Source organism: Anguilla anguilla, chromosome 6 (genome assembly GCF_013347855.1).
Source record: "Anguilla anguilla isolate fAngAng1 chromosome 6, fAngAng1.pri, whole genome shotgun sequence".
Taxonomy (NCBI): Eukaryota; Metazoa; Chordata; class Actinopteri; order Anguilliformes; family Anguillidae; genus Anguilla; species Anguilla anguilla.
The window spans coordinates 53,969,205-53,991,779 of NC_049206.1; the positions used below are offsets into that span (position 1 = coordinate 53,969,205).

Genomic DNA, 22,575 nt, shown 5'->3' on the forward strand with positions numbered 1-22,575 from the left:
TACTTGAACTTTAGGCGAGTTTTATGGTTTGGGGCCACCTTCATATTCATAATTGCGATGACATATACTCATACCTTACCATGAAATATTAAAATAAGTCCGCTTTACCATGCTTCATCACACAAATTGCCAGTCCAAGCTTCATGTAAAGATGAATAACACTTCTTTTTTCATTATTAAACATTGAAGAAAGATAAACAACAAACGTACTTTTCGGTCAAAATGAAGCTTTTTAACATGTCAGCGCAGCAGGATACTGTCGCTTTAAATCCATCCCGCAAAATTAAAAGTCCGCTGGCCGCTAGTAAATCTGAGCAAAGGAGGAGACGGTGCGCGTGCATGCATAGCTAGTCCAATTCGCGCAGTTGGACAGCGTCTGTTGAGCGGAAGCTGTCGTCGGTTGTAGTTTACAGGATTCACCTCAACAAGTCGTGAAGGGGGAAATTGCAATATTTTCCCCTCTGTGAAGATGGACCAGAAAGATACAGAGATGAACGAGAAAGGAGTGCCTTCCTCAACCAGCGGAGTTGTGGTCCAAGTGCGGGAGAAGAAAGGACCTTTACGTGCAGCCATCCCTTACATGCCTTTTCCGGTAGCAGTAATTTGCCTGTTTCTCAACACATTCATACCTGGATTAGGTGAGTTAGTTTTTGATAAACTGTTTCCTGAATGCTTTGCGCGCACATGTTTCTAGCCCTGACAGTTATGCATGCACCCCATTCTCTGCATAAGCTACTTAGTAAACTAGCTATCGGAAAAACAATCTATGTCTATATCTGCATGCAAACTCGTTACGTTTACTATATTTCTTTAGAAAGAACTGCACTTTTAATTAACAGACTGCCATGTCTACTTCTGTGTGAATGTAACATGTTTTGTATACATTTTTTTTTCTTCTCATTTCACTGGCATGAGTCCATTGGTAACATCGTGAGAAGCTATTCTGAGGGTAGGGACTGCCTACTGAAAGGACCGTTAAGGCAGTAGTCAGGCAGTAGTCGGGCTTCTTTGCACACAACGGGTGTGGTTTTCAGTTCAACACAAGAGAAGCTGTGTGTGCAACTAAATGAATTATTTTGCACTCGATGGAGAGCAGATATAGTTGCGCAACACCGCTCTTAAACTTTACTCCCCCTCGAAAGCAAGGAGCGCACTGGCTAAATCCATGAGAACCAGGTGGCTTCCCTCTCCTAAAGCCCCTTTGCACTTGCTCATTCTCTCTGATTCCGATAAAATGACATTAAGCCCGCACGTCCGTTTGGGGACCGCAACTGAGCGCGTAGCAAAAGGCACGCTGATCCAATTTCTCTTTGTTTTGGGTCTTTGTTTTTGAGTATATGCAGGAGGTATTTTTATATTTTTATGGCATTTTCAGTAGCCTATATTGGAAACACCTATTTATTTGTTCAATATAAATATTTAATTGTAAGATTGAGTTTAGCCCATATGACTTCTCCCCAATTACACGTTTTTTATACTATAATATATTTTATAGGCTAATGGGATCCGATCTTTGGTTTCTCTGTAACCACGTTGAAACGGGTAGTCTACATAAGCCATATACAATATATATATGGGTTTTTTTTTTTGTCTATGGCAGGATTGTCTGTGGTGTTATATAAATATAAAAACGGGATTATCTTTGGCAAGTTTTGTAGGCTATTTTCCACCAGTTATATTTGATTTTTTTTATCAACCTAATGTAAGCGACAATCGTTGAACCGCTTATACAAGCAGCAAGTAGGCAGCACTTTTATCTCCGTTGTAATTACAAACAACCTTCACCTGCTCTGCTTTGGTCATGTTGTACAGTCTCTCCTCCACTGACATCAGAGTGTCACTCTAGATCTAGAATTTGACTCCATGCCCCCGGCACCATGCACAGTAATTGGACCAGTTTTGGATTTTCTTTCGGTTTTTGTATGTATTTATGCCACCCCCTCCCCCCTTCCCCCCATTTCCACATTCCTCCTTCCTTCTTGGTTCCTAATTGTCACGTGCCGACGTTATACTGTTCTCTCAAGGGAATTCCCAAAGGGTATCTACTCTCCACCGACGCGACCGCCTCGAGTACAGATATCAGATGGCGACGGGGGCCAGTAGTAGCCTATCTCTAGTGTTTTTTTTTTCTTGTTCTGCATGTAATATTGTACAAGGCACCGGCAAAGCATTGATCTCCCTCCACCCGCTTGCCTAATGAGCCCCGAAAAGCGCGTCCCCAAGGGAGCTCATAAAGCAAACCTGGATGTTCGATGTTCCTTTCATAGGCTCGCGCAAGGTGTCGTGCTGGAAAGTCTTGTCGCGTTTCTCTTTTGCATATTTTATCGTTATTCTCGCGTGAAGCGCTTTCACGTTGCATACAATACGTGTGCGATGTGTAGATGTTCGTTTTCTATGTTCAGCTATGACAGTGTTAGAGATCACTCCCTCCGAGAGTCTACCTTGTGGCTAACATGAGTCCATTTTTCCTTTGGCGTTCTAGGTAAACGGATATTTTTGTGTGACTGAGTAAGACGTGTGGATTATGTTGTCAACCGGGGCAGCACATTGCGTGTGACGGTGTGACTGGGTGGTCATTTATTGGCGGTTGGCCACTTGCATTATGCATTATGGTTAAAAGATACAGCCAGCTGGCATCACGGGATCGCTTATCACTTAATGATGGCTGTGACGGCTCCAGGCGTCAAGCCTGTGACTTTTGGGGAGCTAGATTTTTCCAAACCCCAGGGGGCAATCCATCAGCCTATCCTGGTATCTCCCAGTCCAGGAGCTACACATCTGACAGTCCATTGAAGAATAACAGATGCATCACATCTAGTGACAGACGTACAGCACCATGATAAAATAAAAAAAAATGCACTAATATGTTTGTATGATGTAAACAGATGAGAGGGTAGAAATGTAAGAAATTATTTAGATATATGCCATGTGATGGTTCTAATTATTTCCTTCCTTAAATGGCATTCCTCTACCATAGATCGCTGACAAAAAAATCTGCATCTGGGATCAATTGGGAAATTCACACAAAAAAATAGCACCAGCAGCCGCTATAATTCATTAGCAGGCTCTATGAACTTAGAACATGGATATTAGTCAATGTTTCTAACAAGCTTGTGTTTTGTTTGACCTTGTTTTCAAATCCACTCAGGTGGGAAGACACAGGACAGTAGGCGTGCTGTGCATTTATACAACTCTGCCTGCAATCTTGTCACCCTCATGATGATACCATACCTGTTGTTGACAAGTGTGTTGCTATATACCTAAATAAAGCAGCAGTGAAATTAAATTAACAAGCTCTGAATGTTTTACTACAGAGACGAAACTTGTTGGCACCATTGTCTTTCTCACTTTCCACAGGAAATAAATTGGTGCAAGGCAAAGTTGGTGTCTTATAAGCGCACAGAAGTCTGCTCTTCATTAGAGAACCTCGTTTTATGTGGGTCAGGTTTTGCATAGACAAAAGTGCGGTATTAAAGGTGATGGTAGGTGGCATGTTAGTTTTCATCCTTTGTGATCCTTGTCTGTTTAATAGGACCGTGAATGGGTTGGCGTTCAGCCTCTCTGTTTGGTGATATTTTTTATGTTTCAGCAGAGATCAAGGTTTATTGCTGCGGCTGTTATTAATGTAAGCAGCTGCGGTTGCCGAGGTTTTGAAGAGAACCTTGTAGCTTGTCGGAGACCGTGAGTGAATATTTCAAAATATTTAACTGACCATTAAAAAAGGCTCACTGTTTGTCGAGCAGAGAACAATAAAAGACGTGCATTTTACCCAAAGCACTTATGTTCCAGCCTTGATACTTAAGTGCAAAACTGTTTAGAAATGAAAACATCTTCAGTCTTCTTTTTAAAATGATTTATCCTTGTCATTTTATTTTGTTTTGCCAATACTATTATACTATTATACTCCATGGAGGACAATGCATTAGTGGGATGTTGTAAACTAAGCAACAGGTGTGTAGTCGGAAAATATCTTTTTTTACAAATGGAGAAGGCCATTGTTATTGCTCTCCCAGTATAACCTGAGACCAAGAGGCAGTGTGCTCGCAGATCCAACGCTCACAGTGGGCCAGGAGGCATGGTGTGTTGGGAGTCGGCAGTGGGTCTCGGCACATAAGATATCATTTAGTCTGCTCCTGTTGGAAACAGCCAGGCAACGACTACCAGACCCAGTAAAAGCCAAATGGGAGTTTCTGTACAGCCCTCCCCCACCTCGCCCCCCAGGACAGATCAAAGTGGATCTGTGGCGGATTTCTATATCAGAAGGTTCTCTGACGGCTTCATGAGCCTTTTGTGGTTCACCCTACTTTCAGTTGTGCTTGAGCAGTTTCCATGGCAGCAGATGATTCCAGAATGCTCGTTTCAGAGCCATTATTTCCCTTCTTTATTGTTGCAGTTGTCTAAGATGACAAGCGGAACAAGATGGTATCCGCTTAGGACCTGAAAATTACCATCATATTAACCTGGTTTATTTCGATCTATTGCTTAGAAAATCAGTTCTTACTCCTATCATTCTTCGGTCTTCTTTTATCTCTGAGCAGAAGAAGACCTGAATAAAGGTATTAACCCTTTGAAGAGTTGGTTTTTTAGAATCTTTTTCCAAAATTCTAAGACCATCTTCAAGAACTCAGTTGCTTTCAATTACAAAAAAGTGATTGTTGCGTCAGTTAACAACATTCTAATCAGATATTTGTGATGGTACACCTTAAAGGGTTAATGGTTTTAGCTTTCCTGAGCTAAATTTCTCATCAAAACCTAAGACACAGGTACTACATTTCCCAGCTGTTGTGTTTTTACGAATCGTAGTCTCATTATATCATGTTGTGTTTTATTGGTTTCCCAGTGAGTAACCACTCGGGACAAATCTTTTTATTGCGACGCTACTCGACGGCAGTTCTGGAGGGTACTAACCCAGCAGTTTTCCCCAACCCTCTATCAAACACAGAGCTAAGGAGAGGAGCCAAATTGCTTTGTTGAAGATGGTCATTACATTCAGGTTGCTAAGTGCCTGGGGGGGAAAAAAAGGCCGTAGGCGCCCTGGTCTTTCTGGGCTCGGCCTGCGTTGCCTCTGTTGAGCTGAAATCCTTTCAGGCTTTGAAGTGTCTTTCAGTTAGAGACCTGGGCACTGTACAGCACTGCAATGATTCAAACTTGATGGTAACCTCACATGAAGTGTCTTTCAGGTGGTGACCTGGGTACTGTACAGCACTGAAATGATTCAAACTTGAAGATAGCCTCCCATGATGTTTCTTCCAGTTAGAGACCTGGGCACTGTACAGCACGATGAAATGATTCAGACTTGATGGTAGCCTCACATGAAGTGTCTTTCAGTTGGAGCCCTGGACGTTGTACAGCCCTGAAATGATTCAAAGCTTGATGATAGCCGCTTGTGTACAGCGCGGGCACTGGTGGGGGATGGCGTTAATTGCTCAGTTGAAGCAGCGGAGGGGTGAAATGTGCAGTACACTGTGTGCGGAGTGATGTAATACCCTGTAAGCTCTGCGCTGTGGCACAGTTTGCAGCACAGATGTTAGTGAGCGAAAAACATGGGGCTCCCATGCACATGCATGGGGGAGACATACCTCCCACTGACCTTGATAGGACATGACTGAAATAGACTTCCTCCACAGCGGGGATACATGCACTGACTCCGATGACACCATGATTTACTTTATCAATAACCGATGCCATGGCCTTTCTACCGGGTATTTGATCTGTATTTCTTCCTTAAGTGACATGAAAGAGCTCCATTCGTCTTTGTTCACCTGTCCTGATGCTCTGAACTGCTTGCCAAGGCCTGTATCCTAACTTTTTTGTTTGTTAAATCCCTTGGATTATTTTCTTAATTGCTGGCAGCCAGCAGGAATCAGTAGCAGGTTAACTTTCAGAAACATTGTGAAAACTGATGATTGAACACAGTCGCTAGCTAATTAGCCTTGAACAGCTGCTCACTGGACGTGCTGAACAGCTGAAGTAACACAGTGTGCTGCCATGTCCAAAGAACACAGAGGCTGAGTAAACAGTCACTGTGGCCAGTCACTGCTGCTCCCATATTTACTTTGATGTTAAATGGAGGGGCTCTGGGGTTCACTAACTCTAGATCAGTGGTGCCCAATCATGGAGGGCCACGGAGGGCTGAGAGTATGCAGGTTTTCATCCCAACCAATCACTTCACCTGCTGCTTTCACTAATTAGTCCCTTCCTCTCTGGTTGAAGATATGTTAATTAGGGAAATCAGCAGGTGTAGTGATTGGTTGAAATGAAAACCTGCATACTCTCGGCCCTCCATGATTGGGCACTACATATCAACTGAGCCCCGACTCACGACCTGGTTACTGTCAGCAAAGCAATGAGTTGATTTGACGTCACAGCAAAGCAGTAAGGGCTAGATGTTTGGGTCACCTGCGTTTTGGCCAGAGGTTGCAGGTTCCATTCCCAAGTAGATTAATTAAAGCTGTGTCACCCAGGATAAGGGGCATCTGTCAAAGAAAATAATGAATTGTGTTAATAATGTAGTGCCTTTTATGACATTGTTCAATTTCTTAGAGTGAGAAGCAGTCTGAAGCATTTGAAGAAATGAAGCCATTTTATTTACAGCAAAATGTATTAATCGTTTTTGGACTGGGTATCCATTCCATTACTGGGAAAGAGGAAAATGTAGTGTGTCAAGTAATGACTTCCATTGAAAAACGATCAATCTTACACAGTGTGGGCTGTGGGGAACATTAACACACATTAATGTGTACTCTGCAGAATAATCCATTGGTGTTTTGTTGGGAAAAGTGTGAAGCATATTCATTTTTCAACAAAATTATCATTGGTTCTGTTTGTTTATTCAGTAAAAGCAGCTCAGAATGGTCCTCAAATGTGTTTTCATTGTGTGTGATGGGGGAAAAAAAATTGGATTTGCTTTCAGGGGGAAGTTCAAACTCAAAGCTGTGGGGGATGCTGTTGAGGTCACCTTGCACTGATGTGCTTATGACATCACTTTGCAGAACCTTTGTCTGAACACGGGTGACCTGAGGGGGCCACCACAGGCTGCTTCTCAGCACGGGTTACAGAGAAAAGCGAACGCGCCTCAGTGTCGCCCTTTTGGCGAGCTGGAAGCCGGTTTTTAGCGTGCGTCCCTTCTCCCCTGACTGGCGTCATGATTCACCGTGTCTTAAGTGCTCTGAGACATCCCTCCTCTCTCTCCCCGCTCTGAGACATCCCTCCTCTCTCTCCCCGCTCTGAGACATCCCTCCTCTCTCTCCCCGCTCTGAGACATCCCTCCTCTCTCTCCCCGCTCTGAGACATCCCTCCTCTCTCTCCCCGCTCTGAGACATCCCTCCTCTCTCTCCCCGCTCTGAGACATCCCTCCTCTCTCTCCCCGCTCTGAGACATCCCTCCTCTCTCTCCCCGCTCTGAGACATCCCTCCTCTCTCTCCCCGCTCTGAGACATCCCTTCTCTCTCTCCCCGCTCGCTCCAACGCTCGATCCCGTCCAGATGACTGTACATCCTGCTTAATCTCTCCATGTCTGTCCCCCTCACAGGTCTGCGTCGCTCCAAGGTCAGATTAATTTAATGGGGCTATTTGACCCCAGTTAAAGCCACCTGTTCTTATTTATGTCCTCTAAATTGTATATATTATTTTTTATGAAGGCAACACTCTTCACTCTTCTCGGACATAATTTGAGGGATAAACGGAAGGTGCTGGAATAATTCTAGTTTTTAGAATTATTAGACTGTAATAATTTAGTTAATTAATTTCAAGGACTTACAGTCTGTTTTATGAAAGCAATTTGAGGTTTTAAAATGTAGTATGTGCAATCTTCATTGGCTGGAGAGTTCTGTGCTTTGAAAACTTACGGCTTGTTTGTACAAATGCTTCTGTCACTGACCGTATCGGGTTCCATGGTAGATTTAAGGGACGTTCAAGCTTTATCTAATCAATAAAAGTGGTTCATCTTGCACTGCTTATTCTGCAGATCCATTACTCTTAAACCTGGCTGAGGCATTTTTTTATTTATGAATTATAATTTATTTATTTACTTATCTTAATTTGGTGCCTAACATGGGGCTGAACGTGTTGAATTACTATCCTAATTTGGGATATCCAGTTATCTGCAACCCAAGCCACGTTCTTGCATGATCCACTGCCTGGTTGGGAGAGCGTAGACTATGGTTCTCCTGCGAAACATGTGCTGTCACCAGCTACTGCTTTTCACACTGCGTACTGCTAAGCTCGCGTAGAGTGGAGTCGGAGGAAGATCTTTCAGACGTGGTTTTAACCTGCAGTCCACGGGCTCCCGGTCGACCAGCGGGGGCCATTGGAGAACAATGAAACGTAGTCCCCTAACCGACTGAACCCTCTCATGCCCTGGGCGACGCAATCGCCGATCCCGCATCGCCCTATGGAGCTGCCTGCCGCAGTCGGCGCTGGCGCGGTCTGGATTCCGTCCGAGACCGTGGAGCTCATACGAGCCACCCAGAAGCTGGACGTGCCATTTCTGAAGAATAACCCAGCGTGGTCCTCGCGTAGTAACATTCAGCACAGTCCTGTCGGCAAACGAAAACCAGACACTGGTAGTGACGTTTCAACCTTCCAAACCAGTGCAGTTGCATGCGTGGTGTAACAGTACAGAAACAGTACAGTGGCTGCGTGCACGCCTCTCTAAGCTCCATTTGTCAAAGAATCCTGGCCTGTTTGTCTAAAGAGCTGCTGCTGTTTTTTTTGTCCTTTGGCATTTGCCCCTTTTTTTAATGTCACAAATTGAAGTTTACCATATTTGGTAAAAAAAACGATTCAATTTATGGTTGAGTGCCAGGCTGTTTTTCCCAAAGCAGAACGGCAGTGCTCGACAATGCCTGTCCAACATCAAGGCCTCTCTCTCTCTCTCTCTCTCTCTCTCTCTCTCTCTCTCTCTCTCTCTCTCTCTCCCTCCCCCGGCTGGTCTCCCGACGTCTCCTTCAGAGATCAATCTGTCGGGCCCAGACATTATTTTGTACAGGGGGGGGGCGTGGGGAGGGGGGGGGGGGGAGCGGCTCACGGGGACGATATGAGGATCATCATTTGATTAGAGGTTTTTCATGTCTTGCGTTTCTCTCATCATCATCCTGCCTGCTCCGAGCCGCCTGTAATAAACAAATGCCATTCACGGTCCCAGTTAGCACGCACGTATTAGCGTAGCCCTCGCAGAAGGAGCACAGTTATATAACCGCCGCCCTGTTCCCTGCGTCAGAGAGGGGCGGGGCCTCGATGATTGATTATGTGTGTATCTGCTGCGGAGACCCTCGCAAGTGATACGGGAGACGGGGGCAGCGGGGTAATGTCGAAAATCTGCGACCCGTCTCGAGTGGTGAGCTGGGATATGTTTAGAGACCGAGAAGTTCAGCGGAGGAACTTTTGCTATTTTGGTCTCGCTCTCTCCAGTTGTCCCAGGACGGTCTCTGCTCCGCGGTTTGGATCCAGTTCTGTTATTTCAGCATGGGAGACGGTACTGTGCCAGCTAGTTTGCAACGTCTATATCGGTACGCACAGAGATGTAAAACATGCTGCTTATTCCACAGAAGACTTGCTGTCAGGGTTCTCTGTATAATGAGGAAGTTGTGTTGGGAGGGTAGTTGTTCTTGACTTAGAATTTTGCAATTTGTTCAATGATTTGTTGAAAACAGTTGTGGGTCCATGGCCAGCTGTGATGTCATAGCCTGCTGTTTTGGGCTGTCTATCGTAATTGGTCAGGACGCTCTGAATTGTGGCTGTTGTCTGTGGGTAGCGTGGCTCTCCCACACCCAGTGATGAGGTACATGGTGGCTCAGTTGGTATTTTCAGGATCAGGCTTTCCAGTCTGAGGATGAGGCACAGATTGATCTGGAAACAGTTTCCTAGCAGGGCTCTGGCTGTCCCATTGGTCCATTGCAGCTAGGTTTGGTAAATTGGCTGTTAGAATAGTTGCTGGTAATCCAGGGTTGAGCTTCAAGTGCTTTAGATCGACATGACATTCGAACAACCATTTGAAGGGATGGAGTGCTTGAAAGCATTCATTCACGCTCCCATCCCATGAAGCATTTGAACACCATTTTCCACTGACAGTACATGCTGCTGATAATGTTGCTCGTATCAAAAAGAAAAATAGCCAAGTCCAAATAATTAAGTGGTCATGTTCAACTCCTGTAAATAGCCTGACTTCGCCTTGTATTTTGGTCTTTGTCACCACGGTCTCTTGAGTTAGAATTCTGGTCACATTTTTCAGAGTGGGGAAAACTGTAGCGCGCAATTGTGCGTTTTCGCCGAAACCTCAGAAGGAGAGCCCACTTATTGGCTTACAAGTGTTTCCAAGCATGTGTGCAATGAGCCGTTCCACTGTTCACACGCAGTGCGCAGACGGTGAAGCAATCCAGCCGCGAGCGTGCTCTCCATTCTCAAAAAAAAGAGAATAAAACGGGGTAATTAACCTCCTTTTTTCAGGGGACAGTGAGTGTGGACGCTTCAGTAAATTACAGTTATCCTGAGAGTAATGCAGGAGGAGGCTGACATTTGCCAAACCCCGTTGTCTCTCACTCTGGCGGAGCGTGTAATTATTTGCGGGACGGCGGTTGGTGGAGCTCGGCGTCCGTTTATTGGTCGCGCGGCGTCGATGGCGCCGCAACGAAGCGCGGCTCGGCGGAAACTCTCCGCGGGGCTTTCGGGCGCCGTGGAGACGCTCGCCCCCGCCCGGGAACCCGGTCGGACCGGGGCGGAGAGAGGCAGCTGCGCAGCTCGTTGGCAGCTTTGTGTCACGGCGCCACGGCAACGCCCGGTTCGCCGAGGACAGCCGACGCGCTGTAATCAGAGTCCTCTTAGCACGCGACCTTTGACCCGCAAAGGTCGGGCGCGAGCCAATAAATGCGGACGCGAGCGGGGGGTCAGTCGGAGAGGGCCCGCCCCTCTTGCCCTCCCTATTGCCGTTGTGTGCCTAATGGCACCAGATTTTAGTGAAGGGCTGTGAGGAGAGGTCCCTTTGTGGCCTGAGGCGAGGTCGAAAACAGCGCTGGGACAGACGTCCCCGCCGATGCCTGGTGGAGTGCGTTTGGGCCGAGGGCGGGGTCAGATCGCCTTTCCCCGCCTGAAACGCTCGGTGTTCCTGTAGGGTTTTCCTCCCCCCCCCCCCCCACCCCACAAGCTAGACTCGGTTTTTTTTTTTTTTTAGCCCTGTCGTAAATGGTCTCGCTGGAGATACGCTGCTGAGGAGAAGGCGCAGGCGTTCTCAGCGTAAACACGGGGGCCATAGGCACCGCGTTTGATTTACGGGGGGGCGCGGCCCCGTGCTGTGTAATTCGCTCGTTTTTATCTTGCGGGCTGCGGACACATCGCGCCTCCCCAGAGGGCCGTTCGGCGTCGGGGCGAGACGCCTCCGGGGCAGAGGGCCCGCCCACACAAAATTGGCCGACGGTTGATTTAGAGCCTCGTAATTACGGTCGGTAGTAGGTGAGACGGCACCGGATTAACACTCCAGCGCGGTGGGACGGGCCGATCGTGCCCGCAGTGATACGAGAACAGACCCTGGGGCGGCGGTTTAACGAGAGCGCGCGCGGTCGAGTCGTGAAAAGGGGCGGGACGGGGCCTTTATTACGGTGGGAACCGCAGCGGGTCCCAACCGACGGCCGCTCGTCACACTTGATCTCTCGACCGCAGCAAAGCGATTTAATGAGCTTCTGAAATCGATACGCTAAGAAAGCTTACTTGCAGAGACCGGCTGAATCTCCCAGCTGATAATCCTGCCGTTTGTTCTCCGTATACTTTATGACTGGGGATTTGGAGGCCGCGACTGCGGAAGGGTAAGATTTATACTTTTTGGCTGAAGTCCTGCCCGCCTCCCAGGATGTGCAGGGGTGTGTGTACATGACCCCGTGACCCATGATCCACCACTGTTTTGATTTTGGGGTAGACAGGACAGCGTGCGTGGTTGATGGGCTTTTTGTCATGTGAAATTGCACTGCTTTTGGCAATGCTGAATTAGTCAGCTCAACAGGAAGTGGCTGGCATTTGACCAATAAACACAAAGATTGGCTTTCAGCTGCCTGTTGACTGCTGTCAAGTGTATCCGCCAAATAAGGAATGGCTATTCTTGGCCAAACTGCCTGACGTTGAAGAGGCTGTCTGATTTTTGTCAATGTGAAAATTATTACTCTTTTTTTATGTACTAATTTATTAGTATGGTCTCATGGAAAAATCAAAAATAAACCTAGAGCTTTTTTTAAATATATTTTTATCTGTAAACTTCCTGTGTTCTTGTTTTTGGAATGTGATATATTACTGACAGTCTGGCTAGGCTGTTCACTAGAGTAGATTACAGTCATGCCTTTTGTGTTTTCCATTAATGAATCTTAAGGGGTAATTGAATCTATGAGTTAAGTTATTGTTTTTGGAATTTAACTGTGATATATTACTGACAGTCTGGACAGGCTGTTCACTAAAGTTGATTACAGTCATTGTCATTTGTGTTTTCCATTAATGAATCATAAGGAGGTAATGGATCTGTGAGTTAATCAATCTGTGCACATTCACAAACTATAGAAAATGCAGGCAAAAGGCCATTGTTGTAGGCCTATATTTCTAATCACATTTAGCATAATGGCTGACGTGATTAAGGAGCTAATGGAGATTGCAGTTCATCACATATGTCATACATGTAGTACAGAAGATATTGTGCAGCGCACTACGGCACATATATTTTAATTAGCCTAGACTAAGCAGGTCTTTAGTCACTTCAGATTCTTGATGCTGTGTTTTGTCTGTATTTTTTTGGATGTGGTCCAACAATCTAGACCCACGGCGTGGGCCTACTCCCCGGGCTGGCAATAAAGAGCCAAAATGGCGTCTCTAAAGAGCCAGATTAATTTCAGTCTGTGAAAGGCGAATAATGAGGAAATCTGGCCCAGTTCTGTCAGGCACTGTGGAGGCGCATTTTGAAAAGGGTTGGGAGTTTGACTTGGATTCCCACAGGCAGACGCCGCGAACCTCGGCTGTAAGCTTCAGCGGGTGCTCTCAGTCTCCGCGCGTCAAACCTACAGCAGTTTGTGTCACGCGGTAAAGATTCTTCTCCTGGACTTGGGTTTTGACTGGGATACCCACAGGCAGACACCGTGAACTTTGGCTGTTGGTGTGTCAGCCGTATTCTCTCTTTGTGTCGTGTGGTACCGATTCTTGTTTCTTGGACTGTTTCTTTCTGAGGCAGTCCCAGAACCAAAGGGGCCTCACAGGGTATTGAGACCCCGCAGCTGAGGCCCCTTTCCCTCGGAACAGGGGAGTCAGTGGAAGAGGAAATGTTGCTCTAAAACTCCTCTGAGTTTGGCTGCTCTCTGTCCGCACATGTTTACTTTTGTAAGACGTGCTACTGCTGTACAAGCCGTGTTTATGCATAATTTGTTAGACTAACAATCTCCTCTGTCCTGGACAGCTTGCATTGCATATAGCCTATATGACAGATTACATATTTGTGCAGCTCGATGTAACCACGTAGGCCAGATGCTTTACTTTTTCATTTGGTTTATCCTGAGGGGGAAAATCATTCTTAACTATGGCTTGAATGGCCATATTTCGCTTGGCTTGTGTTTAGCCAAGCAGTTTCTAAATGCTCTCCCTGGTGTCTGTTTTCAAGTGTCTGTGACTTCTTCTAGTCTATATATACAGCATATACATGCACAATATAGCCTATAATTGTGTGCATTCATGTATATAACATACATACATGCATGGATGCAAAAGGAATACTTAATTGCATACAGGCATATATTTGTGAGTGTAGAGCTGAAGAGAATAGGGAGAACGGGAGAATATTAATTACTGTGTAGAGCTGATCCTGTGGAGCAGGTCCTTCCCCTTGATTGGATAACTGACTCTATGTGCGCAGTGTTTGACTGTTCCTTTCCTTGGATCACTGACTGTGTGTACGTGTGTTTGTGTGTGTTTGTTCCTTTCCTTGGATCACTGACTGTGTGTACGTGTGTTTGTGTGTTTATTGTGTTGATTGGATCACTGACTGTGTGTACGTGTGTTTGTGTGTTTATTGTGTTGATTGGATCACTGACTCTGTGTGCGCAGTGTTTGACTGTTCCTTTCCTTGGATCACTGACTGTGTGTACGTGTGTTTGTGTGTGTTTGTTCCATTGATTGGATCACTGACTGTGTGGTCGTGTGTGTGTATTTGTTCCGTTGATTGGATCACTGACTGTGTCTGCGTGGGGTTTGACTGTTCCTTTTCTTGGATCACTGACTGTGCGCACGTGTGTGTGTGTTTATTGTGTTGATTGGATCGCTGACTGTGTGTACGCGGTGTTTGTCTGTTCCTTTGCTTAGATCACTGACTGTGTGGGCGTGTGTGTGTGTGTGTTTGCCTGTCGCCCTCTCCGCAGGTACCTTCGTCTCGGCCTTCACGGTGCTGTGCGGGGCGCGGACGGACCTGCCGGACCGCCACGTGTGCTGCGTGTTCTGGCTGAACATGGCGGCCGCCTTCATCCAGATCCTCACCGCCATCGTCATGGTGGGCTGGATCATGAGCATATTCTGGGGGATGGACATGGTCATTCTGGCCAGTGAGTAGCGCTTCTTACGCCGTTCCGCGCCCTCTTCTGTAAGCGGCCGCGTTCTAAAAGCCTCCCTGGAATGTCCTTGCAATCCTGCTGTGTTCTCAACATGCTCAAGCCAGGGGGGTCACAGTGTGGGGGGAATAGTGGAACTGAGTGCCAGGGGTTCAGGCAAGGAGAGGGGTGGAGGGTGGTGGGGGGTCCTCAAAAGGCCTGGATTAAAAAGGGGAAGGGGGCCCACAGAGACTCCATGTCCAGAATTTTGTGTTACACCCCTGCTCAAACCTAGGCACAAAAAGGAGTTTTCATATTATGGCAACCCATGTTATGAAAACCAGATTTATTGTAGGTATTACATGTTTAATGGTTTTTAAAAAAAATAATATTGTAAGTAAATGTATCAGCTGTTATAAAAATATGAAATATGGTAAATATGAAAACATTCCCATATTTAGGGTGCTAATCTTTATGATTATGGATGATGGCCACTGGATGATAGTGTTTGGTGACATATTTGGCTTGTATTGCCTATTACTTATGTGAATCCGGTATTTAGCTTTCCTTTGTGTGGTTTGAATTATGATAACATCAGTTGCTACAGGGGAACACCAAATCCAGAACAAAGCAATGCTCAATTTTTGCATGAGATTGGATTAGTGGTTTAATTGAATATTCTTTTTTTGCTTGGAGTCTAGTTTATTGTAGAGATCCTGCCTTTGTGTGTTTTGTAGAAAAAAACCCTTAATTGTATCTAAAAAACAAAAACTAAAAAAAACGTTGGTTTCAAGGGAGGAGCTGAGCTGTGATTTCTCTGTAATAATTAAGATGACAGGGTACAAGCAAATCTCTTCGGTACAACAATTTTTTTTAATGTGACGTGCAAAGTTAATGTTACCACATTACACTTAATTAAATATGAAAGGAGACAGCTGCAACTGACTGACCCTTATTAAATTTGCAAGCTTGTGAATCTTGGAGAGAGAAAAAAGCTGATTCAGAACAATTGCCGTAAAAGCAGGTTTCAGAATAAGTATATTTAATTCTCTGCCTCCCCTGTTGGCAACTCAGTTTTCCCTCTAAATTATCTGCTTGTGTCTTTCCGACAGCCCTGTATACGCTGCAGAGAGTTGAGGGGTGGGATGTCTCTCTGTATGTGTATGAAATGGGCAGTGTTGTTTATATTTCCTGTGTATATGAGAGATAGTCAACATGTCGATTCCAACTGCACTTGTGGTATAAACCGTATTCAGAATTTTCAAAAAGAAATGGACAGGGTACCATATGTGTGACTCCTTATCCAATAGAAAGCTAATTGAATTAGTTTTGCTAAAGTGGATTCAAAATTGGCTTATAAAATACAAAGGGCAGCAAGAGATGGGGCTTAACCAGGGTATTGTGGGAAGTGAAGTCCCCCAGAGCTCAGTGCTAGGAGGAGGATTTTTTTTATGTCGTTCCACAGCAGTTGAAAGTTGCTAAAATAGTTAAAGAATATTTGAAAAAGAATCCAGAAGTATGCAAGTATTTTACTGTAATATATTGATTTTATACAATGTCTTAATCAGGCGTGGTATAGTCCCAGTTTAGCATAAAATAATGATATTCCATGCAGTATTTTGCAGTGAAAGCCCATAATACCAAAATACCAGTTGGAAAAATGTTTTTATGATAAAAAATCCTTTACTTTATAAGCAGTTCATGTGTTAAACTTTTTCATTGACAATGGCTGTAATTATTCAACAATGTCACAGATGGCATCCAGGACTGCAATCAAACTCTGGCAGCAACATTAGTTTCAGATACTGTATTTAAATTATGGAAACCAGAAAATCAGTCTCTTTAGTCTCAGTAGAGACAGACTGGGAGAGGAGGTATTTGGAAAAATGTTGAAAAGGATTTAATGAAGTTGTTTACAGAAGCTATTTACTGGGTGAGTGAGTCCAGTCATATTCCGGCATCTGTCATACTAAATTATGTTCTGACTCAATGTCAAATGGTTTTACTGGCCAGATATTGAGCTGCAGCAGTGCCGAATTAAACGACAGATGTTCAGTTAGTTTGACTTTAGCTTGTGTATCTTTGGGTAGCTGGAGTCACACAAAATGGAAGGATATGAAATAGGAAGCTGGGAAATTGTGGGGATGACAGGTGTTGAGTCCCAAAGTGTCACCTTCATCCTCATTTAATACATCTCTCTGATTTCACCGTCATTTACTGTAGTTGTGTGTGTTTGTGTGTGTGTGTGTGTGTGGATGTGTGGCATGCATGTATTATGTCTATACAGTGTAGGCTATATATATAACACTATCAGAGATATAACACATATATACTGTATGACATGTAACATTTTTCATTACTAATAATCATTCCGAAGTACGCAAAGGAAAGTGCTATCTAAGACATATTAGCGAACAGAGCTTGACATTTGTACCCGCCACTCGCCGAATGTGGGTAGAATTCAGCTGTGGCGTGTAACTCTGTCAGTCTTACCAGCTACTTTGGCGGGTGACCTTTTCGTAGCATTTCCTATAGAAAGAAAAAGAAGTCTGTGTAGTTTACAAAAGGCATCTGAACTAATCAAGTCAGTCTGAGGTGATACTACATGATCCTACAACTCCCATGAGCACTGGGTGTACACTGTGTGCTTGTCCTTTTGGCCCATCCAGTTCGCTCGTGTCTTGCCTCCGCAGTTGAGCTGGGAGTATAATTGATGAGAAGGAGAACTTGGCCGAAATTGAACCACTGTCGAACATGGCTCTGCATACTGCCTATACTCATTATGGCTTTCCACTTTTCATTTAGTGACACTCCACACCAGTGGAGATTCTGCGGTTGGGAAAACACAGAATCTTAAATGATTTCCACACTGAACACAGAAAACAACAACGGCTGGGTGAAGGAGCATAAACCTTGATAGATGGACGTACATGATTTGAGTCGCTTTCATGATTTCAGAGTTTACTCAGGTTGGATAGCTATAATAGTTTCTGTTCAAATAAAAAAAGGTGGTAGGGGATTTTGGAAAACCACTAGCCACAGTGGCTGGTGAGCCAAAATGTTCATGTCAAGCCCTGTTAGCGAAGCTCATTTATCTTCATGTATGAGCAACATTTTCATCTGTCTTCACCTTTACATCGTCATAACACCTGACTTGGAAAAATGTCATTGTTTTATGAGGCGATGACGTGACCACGGACGTGAGTGACGTCTTCGTCAGCATAACTGTGACTCTTCTTTGTTCTGGAGGGAACATTTCTATACCACCGTATTTCTTGGTGGTTTCAAACACGAATGAGTCATACCTTATCTGCGCGGTCGGTCCTGGCATTTCTTTTTTCTTTTTCTTTTTTTTATTATCAAAGTCTCTTTTTCTCATGAATGGAGACCTTTTGAATAATTGCATTTATCGCCATTGAAGTTTGTCGGCTCTGGTCTTCCGAGCGCACAAAAGAATGAGTTACGGGTGGGCGGCCATCGGCCAGGGCACTGTTTTTCTGCTTCCTGTTTTCAATTAATCTCTGTGTTCCTGTGTTAATTGTCAAATTTCTTCTTCTTCTTTGTTTTTTTGTGCTACATCTCTTCGTTGGCCCCAGTTTCCGAAGGTAGGTGTTGATCAGCGTGGTCCTCCCCTCGTCTGTCTTTGATCCGCACGCCTTGCTCCAGCGCACGGCTCACCGCTGCTTTTAGTTCAGACCGTCCACTAATGCGCCTCCCGCCACTTCCCTGTGTGTTTGTCCTCCTTTTTTTCTCCCTTTTGATTCGTCGACATCAGTCACCCTGCGGTGACACGATCCATTCTTCTGCGACGCTCCGCTCTTCCACGTGTCGTCTGTCTCTAACTCTCCGTCTCCGTATCTGTCTATCCGTTCATATTTGCACACGCATATGCATGAGCACACACATGTACATGGATATCAAATACGCACAAGCTATATTTAATGCACGGCACGTGTGCATCCCAGTCACCGTGTCTGCATGTCTGTTAATGCAGGAATTCCAAAGTGGCACCAACAGCATTTACTGCTTGTAACAACACAGTGGAATGAATCGCCCGCTTTTTTTAAGGGGTACCTTGAAGACTGCTTGCTGACCGAGTTACAGCATGTGCGCTGCTGAGAATGTGCATTCTGAATGCAGTGTGATTTTAGCACCCAGAACTTGTGTGAAGCATTCTTTCCAGTTCACTGCACAGTTGAGCGCTGACTCCCCATTTGTCACTGTGATCTCAGAAACTGAAAAAAAAGTGGGTGGATGTAGGACCTGTGTGTGTGTAACGATTAAGACACACAGAAGATTGCGTATACACAGTGCATTGCGTATTTGCGACAGTGACACAATTTCTGTTTTGGCTCTGCCTTCCAAGTACATTGGATTTAAAATAAAGCAATGCATGTGTGGTTAAAATGCGGACTGTCAGCTTTAATGTGAGGGCATTTACATCCATATGGATGTAAATGTTGAGCTACGACAAAATTCAAGGTTTTAGGTTTCACAGGATACCGGCTGACAAGATGACCTGTAAATGCCTGGACAGATTCTGTTCGCTTGTTAATGTATTCATTACATGGATAAATAGCCCATATTATTTCAGAGAAAACTTTATAGGCCTGCCATTTGTCAAGAGCCCCTGTGTGGGCTGTGCAGATACTGAGGACGTAGAGCAAGACTGTTCTTGTGTCCCTCTATGAAATGTATTACTTTGATCTAATCCACAAGTGAACCAGTGTTGGTGTATATAGCCAATTAGCTCATTTAGTCAGTGTATTTGGTGGAAACACAAACCCGCATAAACACTGGCCTTCCAGGCCTGGAAAACACCCCCTGACGTAGAGGAATTGTGTGACAGGAAATCTTACACTTTGCCACACTTAAATTCCTCATACATGTGGTGAAAGCTCATTGGCTCAAGCTCAGTTTAGTGGACACACAAACGTACCGAGGTGGTCATGCCCAATGTCCTAGACCCGCCCAGTTTTTGATTGGTACACCCAAAAATTGGAGGTTCCACCCACAATCTGCGATCACAGTCTCTGTCTCCTGTCTGGTCTGCCATCTCCCATCCCAGTTCACCCAGTAAAATGTTCAGTGTTAAGTTGACTCTTACAGAGTACATGTGGTCCCAACTGGACTTGCATGTACTTTGTAGGAGTCGAATCAACACTGGATATTTTACTGTGCAAATTTATTCTATACACCCATGACTGACACTCTGATGCTGCTTCCGGTCATGGTTGATAATGGCGTCATCGGTGACCTCACGCCTCTGGCCCCTCCCCCCTCTGTGTGCAGGCTACAGGGATCAGGGCATTCCCCAGCAGCTGTGAGGCTCCGCGGCCAATCTGAACGCGAGAATGTACAGTCGTATACTGGTCTCCCGGCAACAGCCCCGCCCCGCCCCGCCCCGCCCCCGGCATGGGGCCCGGAAGCACAGACACGCCTTCACCATCACTCCCAGGGGGGGCGGGCTCCTATTCCAGACTCCGCCCCCACCCCAGCCCACCACCCAATCCCCCGGATGCCTTGTACTTCACGGCTCAGAGTGAGTACGAAGATCCTTCGGAAAGGAGGGGATGAAGTTTCTCCACGCGCTGTAAATAAAGAAAACAAAAAAAAAAGCAAAATCTGTGGGAAAGAAAAAAACCACCGTGACAACCGTGTGTGCCGTGTGTTATTGACATTTCCATCCTGTCAGGGGTAAATTCAGTGTTAACAGATTTTTAATGACAAATATTAAAAAGTGTAGTTTTATTATGATTTTTCTTATCTTTTTTTTTTTTTTTTGGCTGTACAGATGGGTTTTGAAGTTTTCACTAGCTGGATTTGGTGGTACGGCACGGTGTCTGTTGTCCTTCCCTGAAGGTTTATTACTCGATGTCAAGCCTTATTTTACGTGGAGATGAACTTGTTTTTATATACATATTCTGCATGGTTATTAAATTTCCACTTACCCAGCTGAGTCTGTGATCTGTAAACACTCAACCACACAGAGACAACCACACAGGCCGATTATCTTTTATGACTTTTGCATCACTATTTATTGGTTGTTGTTTTGGCGAAGCATCATTATCATAAACCTCAATGTACTGTTTATCGAATTTCGCTGGGCCAGTTGCCATAGATACTGTCCATTTCCACAAAGTCAATGTGTACTCATGGGATGAAATAAACGTAATTGGTATGGGAGTGAGTTTTGCTTTATTGAAGTTACAATGAGAGCTGAATACCGTGGGCAGAAAACAAGCTGGGTCATTTGAAAGGCGGCTGGACTTTTGTTTCTTAGCCGGGAGGGTGAAAAACACGCAGTCAAGAAGAGAATGGTTGAAATGTGAATTGTGATTTTTTAAATTTAAAAAAATTTTTTTTTTTTTTTACTGGCGTTCATTTATCACAGAGCATTTCTCACTTGTATTCCCCTCAGTTGGAACCAGGGAAGGCATCTGCGGATATGTATTTGCTCATATCTGCATACATATTTTCATTTTAATGGAATCTCTCAGCTGTTCATTAAAAATATTATGCTGTATTCCGTATCAGTCGGTGATGGTTGCGCTGGAGAGCTACAGAGATGAAAGAGCTGGAAAATATTCAGAATGAGAAAACAGGCTGCACCCCAACAGTGGACTTAAAAAATTAAGCCATCTGGCTGACAAACAAGGAAAATTAAAATATCCATTAGAACTTGGTTTGGAGGCTGCTGCACATGTTTTAGCAGTTGGATTCAGCCTCATTACAAAAACCAAAAACCAAAACAGGAATATGTATTGGACGTTCTTCTGGGGCGGGGGCGGGGGGTGGGGGGGGAGTATGCTTTTTTGCTGCATACGGCACTAGTGTGTGTTTCAGGTCTGAAGCCAGGTCGTGCAGACAATGGCAGCAGGTGTTGAGCCCGGTACTATAGAATGAAAGGTTTCCCCCGATGCAGAAAGCGAGCTGGGCATTTCGTCCTCATAAGCGGATCTATTGTTGAGATGTTTCTGGTGCTTCCAGTCCAGCTGTTCCAGCATCACTTGAACAAAGACTCCGGGGGGGGGGGGGTGGGAGGGGTGCGGGGGGGGTGCGGGGGGGGACAATAAGGGTTCTGACTCAGGCCGATGTGGAGCAGGCGTTATTTTTGTGTACGTGCGGGGTGCGGGAGGGCGAAATGGAAACAATGCCCCACGCTCCCGGCTGTCACCGGCACGTCACGGTGGGGGTGGGGGTGGGGGTGGGGGGTTTGGGGAGGCACTGTTTGGGGCGTGGCCCTGACCAGGTGACCAGGTAGGGGTTTCAGTGCTGAATCCACCGCCTCCGCGTTCGGTCCGGGGGCTGGCGCGGCTCGCGGGAAAACGTATTCCTTTGCAGATGATGCACAGGAAATGTATTCTGGTCTTCAGGGGTTCTCCCCTATCTTCCTCATTAGCATCCTCACCTTTAACACCGAACATGGCCCCAAAAACCCTGCAGTCATGATTATTATAATTTTGTTGTCTTGGCTGTAGTATAGTATTGTAACACATTGTAATATTGTAATGTACCTTGCCATCTAAGGGGCCTCAAGTCAGTAAAAAAGGATTCAGAGTGTATGACAATGTGTAAAACTACTGTCATTTGGTCTTTGTTATTGTTATAGTATCGCTGCTCTTTATTTATTTCTTCTTTTTTTTATTTTTACATGGATTTATATCATGTTTGAATTTTATATCCCAATTTGGGAGCCCAAAATGGTGCCTATGGCCAGAGTTCAAATGAAAGGAAAACGCAGATCTTATAATAATTTTACTCTCTTCTGTAACTGTGTCATGTTGCATTGTCTGCTCTCAACAACTGCAGTACTCCAAATAAATCAGTCAGACATGTTGGATATCAGTCTGTTCATGTTAATCAGTCACACATCGTATAGATATATTGTCACGTTATATTTGAAAGTGTTTCACCTAATAATTTTCTCACTTGATAACAGCGGTAAATGATGAGACAGAATAAAATCTATAATATCTGCTATGAATCACTCTGGCAACATTTTGGACTGAATATTGTCAGTTTTGTATTAAAACCTT

At 45.0% G+C, this 22,575-nt stretch overlaps 1 protein-coding gene across 2 annotated transcripts; it reads left to right on the plus strand.

The window, feature by feature from the left end:
• Positions 1-298: 298 nt before the first annotated feature.
• Positions 299-20,884, plus strand: stum (stum, mechanosensory transduction mediator homolog). 2 transcript variants are annotated; one of them, XM_035420614.1, is made up of 4 exons: positions 299-638; positions 14,372-14,551; positions 18,133-18,141; positions 19,829-20,884. In XM_035420614.1, the coding sequence occupies exons 1-4, from the start codon at positions 470-472 to the stop codon at positions 19,861-19,863; spliced, it is 393 nt and encodes a 130-aa protein (XP_035276505.1). In that variant the 5' UTR covers positions 299-469; the 3' UTR covers positions 19,864-20,884. The 2 variants fall into 2 exon arrangements, with proteins under 2 accessions (XP_035276505.1, XP_035276506.1); XM_035420615.1 differs by lacking the exon at positions 18,133-18,141.
• Positions 20,885-22,575: the final 1,691 nt, after the last annotated feature.